General features: G+C 52.8%; 1 protein-coding gene across 1 annotated transcript in view; it reads right to left on the bottom strand.

Annotated features, from left to right (window-relative positions):
* ptprnb (protein tyrosine phosphatase receptor type Nb) overlaps nt 1–18,887 on the bottom strand; it is a 316,865-nt gene that overhangs the window by 262,020 nt on the left and 35,958 nt on the right. The window contains exons 9-10 of the mRNA XM_041201195.1: nt 11,775–11,861; nt 2,802–2,881 (exon numbers count right to left, since the gene is read on the bottom strand). Of these exons, the coding sequence (XP_041057129.1) occupies nt 2,802–2,881; nt 11,775–11,861 (167 nt within the window). The remainder of the gene's footprint in view (nt 1–2,801; nt 2,882–11,774; nt 11,862–18,887) is intronic.

The raw sequence follows: 18,887 nt of genomic DNA, 5'->3' as shown, positions 1-18,887 counted from the left end.
GAAGAAAGGAGGGACTTGCATTTATATAGCACCTTTCGGCAACCGCAGGACGTTCCAAAGCACCTGACAGCTCACGGCACACTTTTGAAGAGCCGCAATTTCACAAAATGCAGCGATTTGCACACAGCAAGATCCCAGAGGCAAAAATCGTCTCATAACGATCGGATAATCTGTCTCCGTGATGTTGGTGGAGGGTTAAATATAGGTTCAGGGCACTAGGAGGAATTCCCCCCCCCCACCCTCCCCACCCCCCCCCCCCCCCCCCAACCACCACCACCGCCCCCCACTCTCTCACATTCACCTGAGGGGGCAGATGTTTAACGTCTGATCTGAAAGACAGCGCTTCCAGCAGTGCGGCACGCACCAACAGCGCTGCACTGGGAGTCTCAGCCTAGGCGATGTGTTTGTGCCTGAGGTGGGAGCACTACCCTGTGAGCTGACTCTGTAACGTAACATTACACACGTCCTTCGGGTCACACACTGTGCGCAGACACGCAGAGCAGGTAAATGCCAAGATCGGCAGCAGGTCTGTGTTGACCGAGTCTGTAACTCTTGCTTTGTGCTCAGATTAGCGAGAGAGACAGAGAAGAGTCAGCCATAATCCCCCCCCAATCGCCCTCCACTGGAATGCTCTCTCGACAGGGGCACAGGAGGTGGGCAAGACCGAGAGAGGGGGCGACGGGGGAGGGGTGAGACAGAAAGGGGGGATGTTGGGGGAGGGGGTGAGACGGAGAGAGGGGTCGATGGGGGAGGGGTGAGACAGAAAGGGGGGATGTTGGGGGAGGGGGTGAGACAGAGAGAGAGGGGGCGATGGGGGAGGGGGTGAGAGAGAGAGAGAGGGGGCGACGGGGGAGGGGGTGAGAGAGAGAGAGAGGGGGCGACGGGGGAGGGGGTGAGAGAGAGAGAGAGGGGGCGACGGGGGAGGGGGTGAGAGAGAGAGAGAGGGGGCGACGGGGGAGGGGGTGAGAGAGAGAGAGAGGGGGCGATGGGGGAGGGGTGAGATAGAGAGAGAGGGGGCGACGGGGGAGGGGGTGAGAGAGAGAGAGAGGGGGCGACGGGGGAGGGGGTGAGACGGAGAGAGAGGGGGCGACGGGGGAGGGGGGTGAGAGAGAGAGAGAGGGGGCGACGGGGGAGGGGGGTGAGAGAGAGAGAGAGGGGGCGACGGGGGAGGGGGGTGAGAGAGAGAGAGAGGGGGCGACGGGGGAGGGGGGTGAGAGAGAGAGAGAGGGGGCGACGGGGGAGGGGGTGAGAGAGAGAGAGAGGGGGCGACGGGGGAGGGGGTGAGAGAGGTCGATGGGGGAGGGGGTGATGGGGGTGAGAGAGAGAGAGAGGGGGCGACGGGGGAGGGGGTGAGAGAGAGAGAGAGGGGGCGATGGGGGAGGGGGTGAGAGAGAGAGAGAGGGGGCGACGGGGGAGGGGGTGAGAGAGAGGTCGATGGGGGAGGGGGTGATGGGGGTGAGAGAGAGAGAGAGGGGGCGACGGGGGAGGGGGTGAGAGAGAGAGAGAGGGGGCGACGGGGGAGGGGGGTGAGAGAGAGAGAGAGGGGGCGATGGGGGAGGGGGTGAGAGAGAGAGAGAGGGGGCGACGGGGGAGGGGGGTGAGAGAGAGAGAGAGGGGGCGATGGGGGAGGGGGTGAGAGAGAGGTCGATGGGGGAGGGGGTGATGGGGGTGAGAGAGAGAGAGAGGGGGCGACGGGGGAGGGGGTGAGAGAGAGAGAGAGGGGGCGACGGGGGAGGGGGGTGAGAGAGAGAGAGAGGGGGCGACGGGGGAGGGGGGTGAGAGAGAGAGAGAGGGGGCGACGGGGGAGGGGGTGAGAGAGAGAGAGAGGGGGCAATGGGGGAGGGGGTGAGAGAGAGAGAGAGGGGGCGACGGGGGAGGGGGGTGAGAGAGAGAGAGAGGGGGCAATGGGGGAGGGGGTGAGAGAGAGAGAGAGGGGGCAATGGGGGAGGGGGTGAGAAAGGGCAATGGGGGAGGGGGTGAGAGAGGGCAATGGGGGAGGGGGGTGAGACAGAAAGGGGGGATGTTGGGGGAGGGGGTGAGACAGAGAGAGGGGGCAATGGGGGAGGGGGTGATTGGGGAGGGGGTGAGACAGAGAGAGGGGGCAATGGGGGAGGGGGTGAGAGAGAGAGAGAGGGGGCAATGGGGGAGGGGGTGAGAAAGGGCAATGGGGGAGGGGGTGAGAGAGGGCAATGGGGGAGGGGGTGAGACAGAAAGGGGGGATGTTGGGGGAGGGGGTGAGACAGAGAGAGGGGGCAATGGGGGAGGGGGTGATTGGGGAGGGGGTGAGACAGAGAGGGGGGGCAATGGGGGAGGGGGTGATTGGGGAGGGGGTGAGACAGAGAGGGGGGGCAATGGGGGAGGGGGTGATTGGGGAGGGGGTGAGACAGAGAGAGGGGTCGATGGGGGAGGGGTGAGACAGAAAGGGGGGATGTTGGGGGAGGGGGTGAGACAGAGAGAGGGGGCAATGGGGGAGGGGGTGAGACAGAGAGAGAGGGCGACGGGGGAGGGGGTGAGACAGATAGGGGGGAACGTGTCGGTGCAGGGAGGTGTGGTCTGCGAAGGGGAAAACCAGTCTGAGGAACCAAGTCCTTGTTCTTGCTGCTTTGGGACTGTGGCCTTCACAACCAAGAGATTGCACCAAATATTTCATCTTCAACCCTCTGGAGAAGGATAAGATCCCCCTCCTTATTGGTCAACAGAACTCAGAGATCAAAGGGTGGGATTCTATCAGAGCCCCTCTGGATCCTGTGGACTCCATGAGGCAGTATATGTCGGGGTTTGGCCCGGGGCTCAGTACTTACTGGCTTTGTCAGCAACCTCAGCGATGGTGAGATTTCGATCGTTGTGCCGCACTCTGAATGTTAAAGCTGGTCCAATCACACTGAAAGAAACAGACAGACCCACATTTATATAGTGCCTTTCGCAACCCCCGAATACCCCAAAGCACTCTGCAGCGCAGCCCATGGGAGCACCTTTTTCGAAGCTCAGTCACCGTTCTCAGGCAGCAAAAGCGGCAGCCCAACTGTGCACAGCAAGATCCCACAGCAGCAGTTCGACAGAACAGGTGATCGCCCGTCACCATGGGCACTGGTGTCGGTCGAGGGTTGAGCATTGGCTCGGGGCACCAAGGAAAAACTTCCCTCCTCCTCGTCTTGTTGAAAGAAGAAATTTGCCGTGGGATCTTTTACGTCCACCCCCCACCCCCCCCCAACCCCCCCACCCCCCCACCCCCAATGGGGTAGGCAGGAGGCCGCTCTGGCATCGCGCCCAGGCAAGGGCACCTCTGACCATGCTGGGCTCCCTCAGCCGCACACTGGTGGTGGGGGAGGGTTGGGGGAGGCGGGTGTCACCTTGGGTTTTGTGTCCAGTCCTCTGGTGGGGTTGGGGTGCTTGAACCCACCACCTGCCGGCCTCCCTTCGGGTGAGATTTCAACTTAATTGAAGCTATCGTGGTGGGAAAAGGAGAGAGTGGTTGGTGCCGATCAGGCAACATGTGACCCACAATAACACAACAATCCCCACACACATACCCTGCTGTATTCACACATCCAAAGCAGCAGAACAAGTTGATCAAAGTTATTTCTTTTTTTTTTTTAAAACCAACGCTCAGCTTTCACTAGAGTACAAAAGGAAAGGTTGGAGAGGTTGGGACTGTTTTCCTTGGAGAGAGGCGGGGGGGGGGAAGACCAAGAGGAGACCTGATAGCAGTTTTCAGAACTGTGAGGGGCCTGGACAGAGCAGAGAGGGGTGGGGGGGGGGTGGGAAAACTTCTCCGGCTCGTAAACGGATCGAGAACCAGAGGGCAGAGTTTTAAAGCGCTTTGCAAACGCGAGGTGAGATTAAAAAAAAAAAGCTTTTTTCGCACAGCGGGTGGTTCGAGTCTGGGTTGCACTGCCTGGGAGTGAGAGTAGGAAGGCAGGTTCAACCGAGGCATTTAAGAGGGGGGATCGGAGGATTATTTAAATAGAAACCACGGGCAGGGTTACAGGGGGAAAAGGCAGGAGGCCGGTACTGAGTTACAACGCTCAGAGAGCCGGTGCAGACAAGATGGGCTGAATGGCCTCCTCCCACACGGTAACAATTCTGCGACTCCGTGGGTTATACTGAAGAGACACCCGGACTCGAAACGTTGGCTCCGTTTCTCTCTCCGCAGATGCTGCCAGACCCGCTGAGCTTTTCCAGCATTTTCTGTTTTTATTCCAGGTTTCCAGCGTCCGCAGTAATTTTGCTTTTACCTCGGTGAGTAACACAAAACCTTTACAAATCACCGGTTAGGTCCCGGCTAGAGGATCGCGTCCAATTCTGGGTCTCCACACTTTAGGAGGGATCTCAAGGCCTTGCAGAGGGTGCGGAGGAGATTTACTAGAGTGGGGCCAGGGACGAGGAACTTCAGTAAATGCGGAGAGACTGGAGAAGCTGGGGTTGTTCTCCTTGGAGCAGAAAAGGTTAATGGGAGATTTAATAGAGGCGTTCAAAATTATACGGGGGGGTGGTGGTGGGGAGTGGGGGGCGGATTGAATTACTTTTTACACAGCGAGTTACAGTGGATCTGGAAGGCGCTGCCTGAAAGGGAAACGGTGCGAGCAGATTCAATAGGAACTTTCAAAAGGGAATTGGAGAAATACTTGAAAAGGGGAAATTTGCAGGGCTATGGGGAGAGAGCAGGGGTTGGGAGGGGAGTTTACAAATTGAATAGCTCTTCCAAAGGGCTGGCAGGAGCAGGATGGGTCGAATAGCCTCCTTCTGTGCTACGTTACTCTACCTCCCATGGACTAGGTTTGCCCGTCCAGCATTAGGAAGTCACAGACTGGATGCCTCAAGGGAGGAGGGAGAGAGGGAGAGCAGCTCGGTTCATTATCAAGTCCGGGCACAAGATTGTTGTGTTCAAGTCCCTTGCGTAGGCTGCAATACTTAGGGGGTGCTGCATTGTCAGCAATGCTCTCCTTCAGTGGGGGAGGGGGGGGAGGGGCCACAAAGTGAGGGGGTCATAGGCCGGTTCTGACACGTCAGGTGGACATTGAAGATTTTGCACCATTATTCAAAGAGGTGCAAAAGGCTGTTTCTCGGACAACATTCCTCCCTAAGCTACCATCAATAAACACACTCTGCATGGAGTCCTAGTGTATGGGAAGTAGAAACAGGCGGAGGTCATTCAGACCCTCGAGCCTGTTACACAGGAACAGGAGGAGGCCACTCAGCCCCTCGAGCCTGTTACATAGGAACAGGAGGAGGCCATTCAGCCCCTTGAGCCTGTTACACAGGAACAGGAGGAGGCCATTCAGCCCCTCGAGCCTGTTACGCAGGAACAGGAGGAGGCCCATTCATCCCCTCGAGCGTGTTATGCAGGAACAGGAGGAGGCCATTCAGCCCCTCGAGCCTGTTATGCAGGAACAGGAGGAGGCCATTCAGCCCCTCGAGTGTGTTACGCAGGAACAGGAGGAGGCCCTTGAGATTGTTCCAGCACCAAGAGAAATACTCAGAGGGTTGTGAATCTTTGGAATTATCTACACCCCAGAGGGCTGTGGAAGCTCAAATGTGGAGTATATTCAGGACAGAGCAATCGACATTTTAGGCACAGGGAATTAGGAGGTTATGGGGATAGAGGAGGAGAGTGTAATTTATGTAAAAGGTCAGCCATGAGCATGAAGGGTTTAGATTGAGTAAATAAATAGAAATACTTTCAATTGGCTGATTGGTCCATATAAGCAGGGGGCACAGATTGAAGGTGATTGGCCAAAGGACCGGAGGCAACATGAGGAAAGCCTGTTAAAGGAGAAATGCAGGGAGGGGTTAGGTTTGGAAAAACCACCCGTGATGCAGAGTGGGATAGGCCCCTCCTCCCAGGTGGGATAGGCCCCTCCCCCCGGCAGGATAGGCTCCTCCCCCCGGCAGGATAGGCCCCACCCCCCAGGCGGGATAGGTCCCTCCCCCCCAGGTGGGATAGGCCCCTCCCCCCAGGTGGTATAGGCCCCTCCCCCCCTGGTGGGATAGGCCCCTCCCCCCCGGTGGGATAGGCCCCTCCCCCCCCAGTGGGATAGGCTCCTCCCCCCCCAGTGGGATAGGCTCCTCCCCCCCAGATGGGATAGGCCCCTCCAGCCCCAGACAGGATAGGTCCCCCACCCGGGTTGGCCCCTGCCCCCGGTGGGATAGGCCCCTCCCCCCCCGGGATAGGCCCCTCCCCCGGGATAGGCCCCTCCCCCCCGGTGGGATAGGCTCCTCCCCCCCAGCGGGATAGGCCCCACCCCCCAGGCAGGATAGGTCCCTCCCCCCCAGGCAGGATAGGTCCCTCCCCCCCAGGCGGGATAGGCCCCTCCCCCCCAGGATAGGCCCCTCCCCCCGGGATAGGCCCCTCCCCCGGGATAGGCCCCTCCCCCCGGGTGGGATAGGCCCCTCCCCCCCAGGCGGGATAGGCGATTGTTACCAATCAAAAGGGAATTGGATAGGTGCTGAGTGGAAAGTTGCAGGGCCATGGGGGAAGAGCAGGGAGAGGGGGCCAGCAGAGATTCAACAGGCCGAATGTCTGCCCTCCCCTCCTATGATTCTCTGAGGGGGCAGGCTGGACGGGCTGGGCTTGTTTCCACTGCAGTCTCGGAGGCTGAGGGGGTGATAATTTGTCCTCATCTCTGAGGGTTGTGCGACTTTGGAACTCTCTGCCTCCAAAGGTGGTGGAGGGGGGGGTCAGTGAGGTGGGGTCATTGAGGTGGGGTCAGTGCGGTGGGGTCATTGAGGTGGGGTCAGTGAGGTGGCATCAGTGAGGTGCGGTCAGTGAGGTGCGGTCAGTGAGGTGCGGTCAGTGAGGTGCGGTCAGTGAGGTGGGGTCAGTGAGGTGCGGTCAGTGAGGTGTGGTCAGTGAGGTGCGGTCAGTGAGGTGCGGTCAGTGAGGCGGGGTCAGTGAGGCGGGGTCAGTGAGGTGGGGTCATTGCGGTGGGGTCATTGAATATTTTTAAGGCGGAGGTAGATGGATTCTTGTTCGGCAAGGGAATCGAAGGTTATTGTGGGTATACGGGAAGGTGGAAATCGAAACATAAACAGATCAGCCATGATCTTATTGAATGGCAGAGCAGACTCGAGGGGCCGAATGGCCTCCTCCTGCTCCTATGTTTGCTTGTTCGAGGGGCTGAATAACCTCCCCTTGTTCCCACAAATCAGGGAGCTTGCCTTCACTAGCGAGGCTAGTGACTTACAAATCACCTCTCAGGAGGGCAGAGGCTGGGGTATTTTGAATGCCACAACAGCATCAAAATTCAGTCCTTACAACGACAGAGAGAAGAATAAAATTCATTTTATTTTATTTTATTTTCTATGCAACCAGTTCACAGTCGTCAGTTTCTGTGGTCATGTCCGCCACCTAATGGTGGATGTGAGCACTACAACAACGGGTTCACCCTCAGGAATTCCCAGAGGCTCCATATTTCCTCAACGATAAAATCGTCACCTCCTTTTCCCAAATTAGGATCATATCAGAGAAGCATTACAGCAAAAAAAAAAGGAGGCCATTCAGCTCGTTGTGGCTGTGCTGGCCCTCTGAAAGAGCAATGCACCCAGTGCCATTCTCCCTATAACCCTGCACATTCTTCCTTTTCAGGTAATAGTCCAACTCCCTTTTGAATGCTTCGAGTGAACCTGCCTCCACTGCACACTCGGGCTGTACGTTCCAGATCCTGATCCTTCCTCATGTCGCCATTGCTTCTTTTGCCAATTTCCTCACATCTGAGCCCTCTCGTTCTCGATCCTTCCACCAATGGGAAGGGTTTCTCCTCATCTACTCTGTCCAGGCCCCTCACCATTTTGAACACTTCGATCAAATCTCCTCTCAACCCTCTTTTCTCCAAGCAGAACAGTCCCGGTTTCTCCAATCTATCCACATGACCGAAGTTCCTCATCCCTGGAACCATTCTCGTGAATCTTTTCTGCACTCTCTCCAATGCCTTCACATCCTTCCTAAAGTGCGGTGCCCAGAACTGGACACAATCCTCCAGTTGAGGCTGAATCAGTGTTTTATGTATTTTAACATCACCTCCTTGCTCTTGTACTCTATGCCCCTATTAATAAAGCCCAGGATACTGTGTGCTTTATCAACCGCTCTCTCAACCTGTCCTGTCACGTTCAATGATTTATGCATATATACACCCAGGTCCCTCTGCTCCTGCAGCCCCTTTAGAAATATACCCCTTATTTTATATTGTCTCTCCATGTTCTTTCTACCAAAATGAATCACTTCACATTTCTCTGCTTTAAATTTCATCTTCCACTTGCCCGCCCATTCGATTCTGTCCACGTCCTTTTGAAGTTCTACGCTATCCTTCTCTCAATTCATGATGCTTCCAAGTTTGAATTCATCCACAGTTTTTTTTTAAACTGCTCCCTGCACACCAAGGTCTAGGTCATTAATATATATCAGGAAAAGCAAGGGTTCCAACACTGAACCCTGGGGAACTTTACTGCAAACCTCCCTCCAGCCTGAAAAACATCCATTAACCATTACTCTAGTTTCCTGTCACTCAGCCAATTGTGTGTCCATGGTGCTACTGTCCCTTTTATTCCATGAGCTATCACTTTGTCTGTTGTGTGGCACTGTACCAAACGACTTTTCGAAGTCCACGTACACATCAACAGCATTACCCTCATCAACCTGATCTGTAACCACGTCAAAAATCTCCAGAAAGTTGGTTAAACACAATTTGCCCTCAAATCTGTGCTGGTGTTTCTTAATTACCTGTGTTTGTCCATGTAACTATTAACTTTGTCCTAAGTTATTGTTTCTAGAAGCTCCCTCACCACCGAAGTTAAACCAAGTGGTCTGTAGTCGCTGGGCTTATCTTTACACTGTTTTTGAACAAAAGTGCAGCACTTGCAATCCTCCAGTCCACTGGAACCACCTCGAGTGTAACCCCCCTGTTTATGAAGGGAGTGAGGCAAAAGACGGGAAATTACAGGCCGATTAGCCTGACCTCAGTCGTTGGTAAGATTTTAGAGTCCATTATTAATGATGAGATTTCAGAATACTTGGAAGTGCATGGTAAAATAGGGCAAAGTCAGCATTGTTTCATCAAGGGGAGGTCATGCCTGACAAATCTGTTAGAATTCTTTGAGGAGGTAATGAGTAGGTTAGACAAAGGAGAGCCAATGGATGTTATTTACTTGGACTTCCAGAAGGCCTTTGACAAGGTGCCGCACAGGAGGCTGCTCAGTAAGATAAGAGCCCATGGTGTTAGAGACTTTTGGATTCCTGTTTGTTTGCTGCAGTCTCTTCTCATACTCTTTCTTTGCTTCTCTTATTTGCTTTATCAATTCCCCTCTGAACCTTCTATATTCAGCCTGGTTCTCTGTTGGATTGACCACCTGACATCTGTTTTAAGCACACTCTTTCTGCTTCATCTTAATCTCTATCTCTTTCGTCATCCAGAGCGTTCTGTATTTGTATACCCTACCATTCACTTTTGTGGGAATATACCTTTACCTCAAACTCTCTCTTCTTTGAAGGTAGCCCATTGTACAATTAGTTTTAAAAACAAAAAAACTGCGGATGCTGGAAATCCAAAACAAAAACAGAATTACCTGGAAAAACTCAGCAGGTCTGGCAGCATCGGCGGAGAAGAAAAGAGTTGACGTTTGGAGTCCTCATGACCCTTCGACTGTCGAACGGTCATGAGGACTCGAAACGTCAACTCTTTTCTTCTCCGCCGATGCTGCCAGACCTGCTGAGTTTTTCCAGGTAATTCTGTTTTTGTACAGTTAGTTTTGTCTGCTAAGCTTTGATTCCAATTTATTCGGCCCAGAGCCATTCTTAGCCCAATGACGTTGGCTTTCCCCTAGTTAATTATTCTTACCCTAGATGGTTCTTTGTCCTTTTCCATAGTCGGTCTAAACTTCATGATACAATGATCAATTTCCCCTAAATGCTCCCCTACTGATCTACTTGGTCCACCTCGATCCCAAGAACTACATCTAGCAGTGCCTCCTTTCTCATTGGACTGGAAGCATACCACTGTAGAAAACTTTCCTGAACACACTCTTGGAACTCTTTCCCCCTCTGCCCTTTACACTAATACTATCCCAGTCTATATTGGGATAACTAAAGTCCCCAATTATAACTACTCTATAATTCTTATGCCTCTCTATAATTTCCTTGCAAATTTGGTCCGCCATATCTTTCCCACTAGCTGGTGGCCTATAGACAATGCCGAGCAATGTAATTGTATATTGTTTGTTTCTGACCTCTAGCCAAATAGATTCTGCCCTTGAGCCCCTCTGGAACATCCTCTTTCTCCAGCACTGCCAGGTTCTCGACAGCTCCACCCCTCCCCCTTTTCCTCATTTCCTATCTTTCCTGGACAACTTGCATCCAAGAATATTTAACACCCAGTCTTGCCCATCTTTGAGCCAGCTCTCTGTTACAGCTGCATCATGGCAATCTGCGCTTGTACCCCACCAGCCTTTTTTTTAAACCACACTCTGCGCAGTCACATTAAATCCCGATTTAGACTTTATTACATTCCTTCTTACACTGAACCCACCTTACCATTCCCCACTCTGGTGTTATCTGTCTCTCTGAGTATTCTAAGCACCTTGGGGCCCCCTCCCTGGTATTACCACGTGGTTCCCACACCCCTGGCAAGTTAGTTTAAATCCTCCCCAATACTTGGGCCTCCTTTGCAACATCTCACTGACTCTGCACATCACCCACATCCTTCATATAGCACAGTTAACAGGAAAAATACCCGTGCTCAACAGGGGCAGGGTTATCAGGCCAAACGTGACACTGAATCACCCAAGGACATATTAGGACATGTGTCTAAAAACTTGGGACAGGAGGTGTTAAGTTTACGGAACCTATTAAAGGGGGAGAAAGAGACTGGGAGGTTTATGGGGGAGAATTCCAGAGCTTGGGGCCAAGGCAGTAAAAGGTGTGGCCAGCACTGGTGGAGAGATTAAAATCAGGGATGCGTAAGAGGCCACTGTTAGAAGCAGAGATCAGAGAGTTGTAGGGCTGGAGGAGAGATATAGAGAGAGTGGGGTGGGCGGGGGGACAGTGAAGTCTCTGTTTTAGAAACAGAAAACAGGAACAGGAGTAGGCCATTCAGCCCTTCGAGCCTGCTCCACCATTCAATTTGATCATGGCTGATCCGCTATCTCAACGCCGTAATCCCACTCTCTCCCCAGACCCAACGCCTTCAGAGTCCAGAAATCTATTTCCTCCTTAAATATATTCAGTGACTTGGCCTCCACAGCCTCTGTGCTAGAGAATTCCACAGGGTCACCACCTGCTGAGTGAAAAAGTTTCTCCTCATCTCAGTCCTAAATGGTCTACCCCACATTCTGAGCCTGTGGCCCCTTGTTCTATATCCCCCCAACCCCAGCCAGAGGAAACATTATCCCTGTATCCAGTCAGTCCAGCCCTGTCAGAATTTTATACGTTTCAATGAGATCCCCTCTCATTCTTCTAAACTCCAGTGAACATAGGCCTAGTTGACCTGATCTCTCCTCCTGTGACAATCCTGCCATCCCAGGAATCAGTCTGGTGAACGTTCACTGGAATGCTGGCACAAGCACTTCTATCAAACATTCGATACCATGGGTGATAGCGGCACTCGCTGCCTTGGGATTGTTCCTGTGCTCTGTGACAATGTGCACAGAGCTCAGAGTTCTGGAGGAGAGGTCATGAGGGGTTAACTGGCATTTGGTGAAGGGTTAAATCTGGTGCTGGCTGGGCACAACTTCTGATGTTGGCCAGTTACCAGAACTCATTCCCTGCACAAAATCCGGACACCTACCTGATGTTGATGAAGCTGACAGTCGCGAGGTGAATCTGGTGAGCCAAGGACTCCAGTAACTTAATCCCATCGGACAGAGTCAGGGGCCTGAGAGAGAGAGAGAGAAGAAAAGAAAGAAAGAAAGGGAAGAAAGGAAAAGAGAGGGAGAAAGAGAGAGAAAGAAAGAGAGAGGGAGAAAGAGAGAGAGGGAGAAAGAGAGAGGGAGAAAGAGAGAGGGAGAAAGAGAGAGGGAGAAAGAGAGAGAAAGAAAGAGAGAGAGAGAAAGAAAGAGAGAGAAAGAAAGAGAGAGAAAGAAAGAGAGAGAAAGAAAGAGAGAGAAAGAGAGAGAAAGAGAGAGAAAGAGAGAGAAAGAGAGAGAAAGAGAGAGAAAGAGAAGGTGAAGTTAGACACTGCAAATGCCACAAGTTGATAGATAGTTCAGCAATCGACACAGTCAGTGTTTAGTAATCAACTCATTTGGTTGGCCGATATTTTATGGGATTTGACCCTGTAGTTTCCTTGGTTAAAATGCCATTTACCAATGAGTTTACATGTTTTATCAACATCACTTGGCTTTCTCAATGTTGGTTGAACGCATCCAAAAGCAAAATACTGGAAATCCAAAATAAAAACAGAAAACACTGGAGATGCTCAGCGGGTCTGGTGGAGAGAGAAGACGTCAATAACCTTCCATCAGAACATTATATTATGCTGACAGGAGGGCATGAAAAGAGGTGGGAGGAAGTTTGAGAGGAGCATAACAGCAGTATTGACCATGTGGGCTGAATGGCCTGCTTGTAAATACCTCATAATTCTGATGAAAGGTCATCGACCTGAAACATTTACATTGAGCAGAATTTTCCCGCCCTCACCCTCGCCCCCCCACTGGCTTCAGGTGTCATGGCAGGTGTGAGATGACCATAAGATCGGAAGGCCAAAAATCAGCTTCATGATGTCGTGGACTAAGTTTTATTTAAAAATTAATTAGTGGGATGTGGGTGTCGCTGGCTGGGCCAGCATTTATTGCCCATCCCTAGTTGCCCTTGAGAAGGTGGTGAGTGAACTGCCTTCTTGAACTGCTGCAGTCCATGTGGTGTAGGTACACCCACAGTGCTGTTAGGGAGGGAGTTCCAGGATTTTGACCCAGCGACAGTGAAGGAACAGTGATATATTTCCAAGTCAGGATGGTGAGTGACTTGGAGGAGAACTTCCAGATGGTGGTGTTCCCATCTATCTGCTGCCCTTGTCCATCTAGGTGGTAGTGGTCGTGGGTTTGGCAGGTGCTGTCTAAGGAGCCTTGGTGAATTCCTGCAGTGCATCTTGTTGATGGTACACACTGCTGCTACTGTGCATCGGTGGTGGAGGGAGAGAATGTTTGTGGATGTGGTGCCAAACACGCGGGGCTGCTTTGTCCTGGATGGTGTCAAGTTTCCTGACTGTTGTTGGGGCTGCATTCAGAATCAGAGTCACAGCGCAGAAGAGGCCCTTCGGCCCATCAAGTCTGCACCAACACGTGAGAAACACCTGACCTACCTATCTAATCCCATCTACCAGCACTTGGCCCATAGCCTTGAATGTTATGATGTGCCAAGTGCTCATCCAGGTACTTTTTAAAGGATGTGAGGCAACCCACCTCCACCACCCTCCCAGGCAGCACATTCCAGACCCTCACCACCCTCTGGGGATATTTGTGGAGCTTCCTTCTCAAGTGAGTTGTTTAATTGTCCACCACCATTCATGACTGGATGTGACAGGCCTGCAGAGCTTAGATCTGAACCGTTGGTTGTGGGATCGCTTAGCTCTGTCTATCACTTGCTGCTTATGCTGTTTGGCACACGAGTAGTCCTGTGTTATAGCTTCACTAGGTTGACACCTCATTTTTAAGAATGCCTGGTGCTGCTCCTGGCATGTCCTCCTGCACTCTTCATTGAACCAGGGTTGATCCCCTGGCTTGATGGTAATGGTAGAGTGGGGGATATGCTGGGTCATGAGGTTACAGATTGTGTTCGAGTACAATTCTGCTGCTGCTGATGACCCACAGTGTCTTTTGGTTACCCAGTCTCGAGTTGCTAGACCTGTTTGAAATCTATCCCATTTAGCACGGTGGTAGTGCCACACAACACGATGGACGGTATCCTCAATGTGAAGACAGGACTCATCTCCACAATGTCTGTGCGGTGATCACTCCTACCGATACTGTCATGGGCAGATGCATCTGCAGCAGGGAGGTTGGTGAGGATGAGGTCAAGTATGTTTTTCCCTCTTGTTGGTTCCCTCACCACCTGCTGCTGGACTGGGTCTGCAGCTATGTCCTATAGGACTCGGCCAGCTCGGTCAGTAGTGGTGCTACTGAGCTGCTCTTGGTGATGAACATTGAAGACCCCCACCCAGAGTACATTTTGTGCCTTTGCCACCCTTAGTGCTTCCTCCAAGTTCAACATGGAGGAGCACTGATTCATCAGCTGAGGGAGTGTGGGTATGTGGTAATCAGCAGGAGGTTTCCTTGCCCATGTTTGACCTGATGCCATCAGAGTCGATGTTGAGGACTCCCAGGGTAACTCCCTCCTGACTGTATACCACTGAGCCACTAACTCTGTTGAGCCTGTCCTGTCAGTGGGACAGGACATACCCAGGGATGGTGATGGTGGTGTCTGGGACATTATCTGTAAGGTATGATTCCATGAGGATGACTATGTCAGGCTGTTGCTTGACCAGTCTGTGAGACATCTCCCAGTTTTGGCACTAGCCTCCTGATGTTAGTAAGGAGAACTCTGCAGGGTCAACAGGGCTGAGTTTGCTGTTGTTTCTGGTGCCAAGGTCAATGCCGGGTGGTCTGAATGGTTTCATTCCTCTTTATTGACTCTTTAGCGGTTGGATACAACTGAGTGACTTGCTAGGGCATTTCAGAGGGCATTTAAGAGTCAGCCACATTTGCTGTGGGTTGGAGTCACATGTAGGCCAGACCAGGTAAGGATGGCAGATTTCTTTCCCTAAAGGACATTAGTGAACCTGGTGGATTTTTATAACAAATCGGCAATGGTTTCATGGTCACCATTAAGCTTTTGATTTTTACTGGATTCAAATTCTGCCATTTGCTGTGGTGGGATTGGAACCCGGGTCCCCAGAGCATTACCCTGGGTCTCTGGATCACTAGCCCAGTGACAATACCCCTACATCAATGACAGGCCCCATTTCTTGCTGCCGATCATCAGGAACTTCATTATAACACATCTCCATATCACAATAAGGCCAGCTCACCGGAATCACCCCTCACGCTGGACCATCCAGGCACCTTGGTCCTGGTGACGTGTTCCACAACTGGACAGAAGCATCATGCACACGGAGAGCTGCACTTCACTCGGGACTTCGAGGTTTGTTTGCCGACCTTGCTTCGAGCAGCACTGGCGGGCATCAGCGCCAGGATTCACAGGCAGCTCCACATCACTGTTAGAGGGGGCTCACGGACAGGTCTCTACCTACCAGACCAGCTATAAGGTGGGAGTGGCTTCTCAACGGCTGCAGGGAGAGGGCTGTACTGGGGGAGGGGGAGAAGTGGCCTCAGGCAAGGGAAGAGGCTGCAGGGCGAGGGTTGTAATGGGGAAGGAGGGGTATCTCAGGGTGTGTGTGGGGGATACATGTTGATCTGTGCAAGTGGCCTCAAGAGGGTGAGGGCTGAGGGGGCAGCCTCCAGAGGAGATGAGGCCAGATGGAGATGTGAGGGTGTGTGTGTGTGAGAGAGTGAGAGGTGATGCCCCTTGAGCTGGCAGTGAGTGAGATGCCAGTGAATGTGTGGTGGGTGTGTGAGTGTGTGAGTTTAGAGCGATGAGATGGTTGCCTTACCCTGGCAGCACCGATGAGATCATTCCCCCTCTTCTGTGCGGCGTTGGCACTGACCACCACTGCCACCACCTACCAAGCCGGAGTGGTGAGATCGTGGGACCTCCTGCGGCCAGAGCTGGGGTGGAGGACATCATAGCGGGCCTCCCAAAGGAATTCCAGTGACAGGTCACTGAACTCTTCCTGGCTTTCAGGGCCACGTCTTCCCAGGAGCAGCCCAGGGCTGCAGACATTGAGAACGGTGTACGCGGCTGCAGTTTAGATAGGGCACCCGGAGTGAGGTAATGGTGTGGCGGGTGAATCGGAGGTTGCCTGCCATCGTGTGTCCTGTGGCTGCAAGATTAACGAGGTGGGACCGGGGACGATGCAGCAAGAAAAGCCGCCAGCTTTTTGTGGCCAGCGGGTAAGGACGGCATTTCTCCCGCCCGCCATTGCACTTAGCGTCAATCTGGGACGCTCACGCCCGCTGTTTCTCTCTCCACAGATGCTGAGTACTTCCAGCATTTCGTGATTCCATTTCTGGTCGGATGCGTCCCTCAGGCTTTCACCGCATAACCCCCACCCCACTCCCCAACCCCGGCAACCAACCGACCCACCCCCACTCTCCCGCCATGGGTCACCCCAGCCTGTCTGCCCTGACGGTGCTCCACCCACATTCACACCATTGGCTGCCCGGCGTGTCAGTCATTCTGCTGGCCCCGCCTTAATTCGGAAAAGCAAACAGAATTCGCTGTCCGAATCTTGACCGTCAGCCAAACAGCCCAGTTCCCAAATCGGGATGTGTTTATGGTTAATAGACGCTAGCGAGGAAAGAAAATGAAATGAAACCATTTTTTCTTATTAACCCGTGACATTTCTCCTGGGTTTTGCTCACAGCAGAGTCTTGGAAATTAATCTTTAATTCCTGCAAACTTCAAGACGATTGGCAACCTTAAATATTCGCATTCAAACCCGACAGATCCATCAGAGCTCTGATCATGTGGTGCTTTCAACAATCCTCACATCTTCCCAAAGCCCTTTCCCAGGTCAGCGCTGTTACCATTGTTACACAACCATAAATCTATGCACAGGAAGCTCCCACAAACGTGGGCCTGATCTGCTTTCAAGTGCTGGTTGGTTTGGGGGGGGGTGGGGGGGGATGAATGTTAGCCGGGATTGCCAGAGAGCTCCCACGCTCATCTTCCGGCCACGTCCCACACGAGGCAGCAGACGGGGCCTCAGTTTAACACCTCACCCAAAAGATGGCACCTCCGACAGTGTCGCACTCCCTCGGTATTGCACCCAGGGAGTGTCAGCCGGGGTTATGTGCCCAAGTCTCTGGCACGCGTCTCCCTTCCCAGGTGAATGTAAAAGATCCCATGGCTTTATTTCGAAAGAAGAGTGGGGGGGGGGGGGAGGGGAAAGAGTTCTACCTGGTGCCCTGGTCAATATTTATCCCTCAACCAACATTGCTAAAACAGATTATCTGGTCATCAACACATTCACGTTTGTGGGAGCTTGCTGTGCACAAATTGGCTTCCCGACAATATTCCGCCCCCCCCCCCCCCCCCCCCCCCCCCCCCACTCTGTGCTCCCCCACCTTGAAAGTCTCCTAATCTGATTGGGGCTTCAGTCCCACCCTGCCCAAAGCGGCCATTCTTTACCTGTGAACACAGACATTCAGCCCTGGGAGGCATCGCATGAGCAGTGGGTATTTATCAGCTGTGGTTTTAAGAGTGCATCAATGCAATACGGCTGACCCAACGTGCATCAGGGGGATTTTGTTTTTAGGATTTCCAAAAGGATTGATAGGGTTGCTGTAGGGGTGGACGAAGGGAAACCCTTTTCTCATTGGCAGTGTGCGCCCGGGACAAGGGGACAAAACCTTAAATATCAGAGTCAGGTTAGGAGGCATCTCTTCAAACCGGGAGCGGTAGAGGTGGGGAAGTGTCTACCGCAAAAAGCAGTCGATTCTAATTCAATCATTTTAAATCCGAGACAGAGAGATTTTTGCTGGAGCGAGGGAAATAAGGATATAAACGGAGCCGGGGAAGGTAAGTGGAATCAGGATGTGGATCAGCCACGATCCCAGTCGAATGGAGGAACAGGCGGGAAGGGCTGAATGGGACACTGGGAAAAGTGGTGTGAGCGCACGTTCGGGGTGTAAACAGACATGACAGGTTACCACGGGAACACTGCTAGCGCAATCTTGTGGTCAGATGAGTGAGGTAAGAGGGGGTCAGGCTCCTGCGTGTCATAAAAAAAAAAAAATCACAAGGGGAAGTCCATTCGGCCCATCGTGGTGTTGGCCCCACTGAAATCCAGCCAATCAGGCCCTGCTCTTTCCCCAGTACCCTATTAGAAATAAGATTAGCAAGGGGGCTGAAATCTTCCCCTCTCGCTGAGAGCAAGTACTGTCACACACACACACACCAGGGGGAGCAAGGAGGTGGGTGGGGGAGAGAGGAGTGGGGGAGGGGAACCGGAGATGGCAGGGTGAGGGGCGCGGTGGAAAAGAGTGGGTGCGATCGCGTTTCAATGCTCGAGTATTGCGTTGGGAAGGATATGAAGGTGTTGGAGAGAGAGAGAGAGAGCGTGCAGAAAAGATTGTGGGGAATGGTTCCAGGGATGGGGATCGTTATGTAGAGGGACTGGGGAAGCTGGGTTCCGTTTCTCTAGGTGAAGAGAGGGTTGAAAGGAGATTTGATCGAGGTGTTCGAAATCTTGAGGGGCCTGGACAGAGTGGATAGGGAGAAACTGTTCCCATTGGTGGAAGGATCAAGAACGAGAGGACACAGGTTCAAGGTGGTTGGCAAAAGAACATCAGAGTATTTTTTTTTTTAAAAACAGAGAGTGGTTAGGATCTGGAACGTGCTGTTTCGAGGAGGCAGGTTCAACTGGGGGCTTTCAAAAAAAGGGGATGGGATAACTATCGGGAAGAGAAAATATTTTCGGGGCCATGGGGAAAAGGTGGGGGAGCGGGGCTCACTGAGTAGTTCACGCAGAAGGCCAGCATGGACACGCTGGGCCGAATGGTCTCCTACAGTGCTGCATCCACGTCCAGATTCTACAGCAACCTCTTTCACAACCTCAGGAAGCTCTTAAAGCACTTTACAGGCAACGACGTGTTTTTGGAAGTGTAGCCACTGTCGGAACATTGGAAATGTGGCCGTGAACTCACACACAGCAACCCCCTCACAAACATCTAAATAATAACTAGAGAACCGGTTACCTAGTAAAACTGGGAGGTGTCGGCTAAGGAGGGCCGGGAGGCTAGGGAGAACTCTTTCAAAACAGCGGCCGAGAGATCCTTTCCCA

Source organism: Carcharodon carcharias, chromosome 12 (genome assembly GCF_017639515.1).
Source record: "Carcharodon carcharias isolate sCarCar2 chromosome 12, sCarCar2.pri, whole genome shotgun sequence".
Lineage (NCBI taxonomy): Eukaryota > Metazoa > Chordata > Chondrichthyes > Lamniformes > Lamnidae > Carcharodon > Carcharodon carcharias.
The sequence above is the reverse complement of the archived record's forward strand: the minus strand, read 5'-3'. Positions and strand labels throughout refer to the sequence as shown.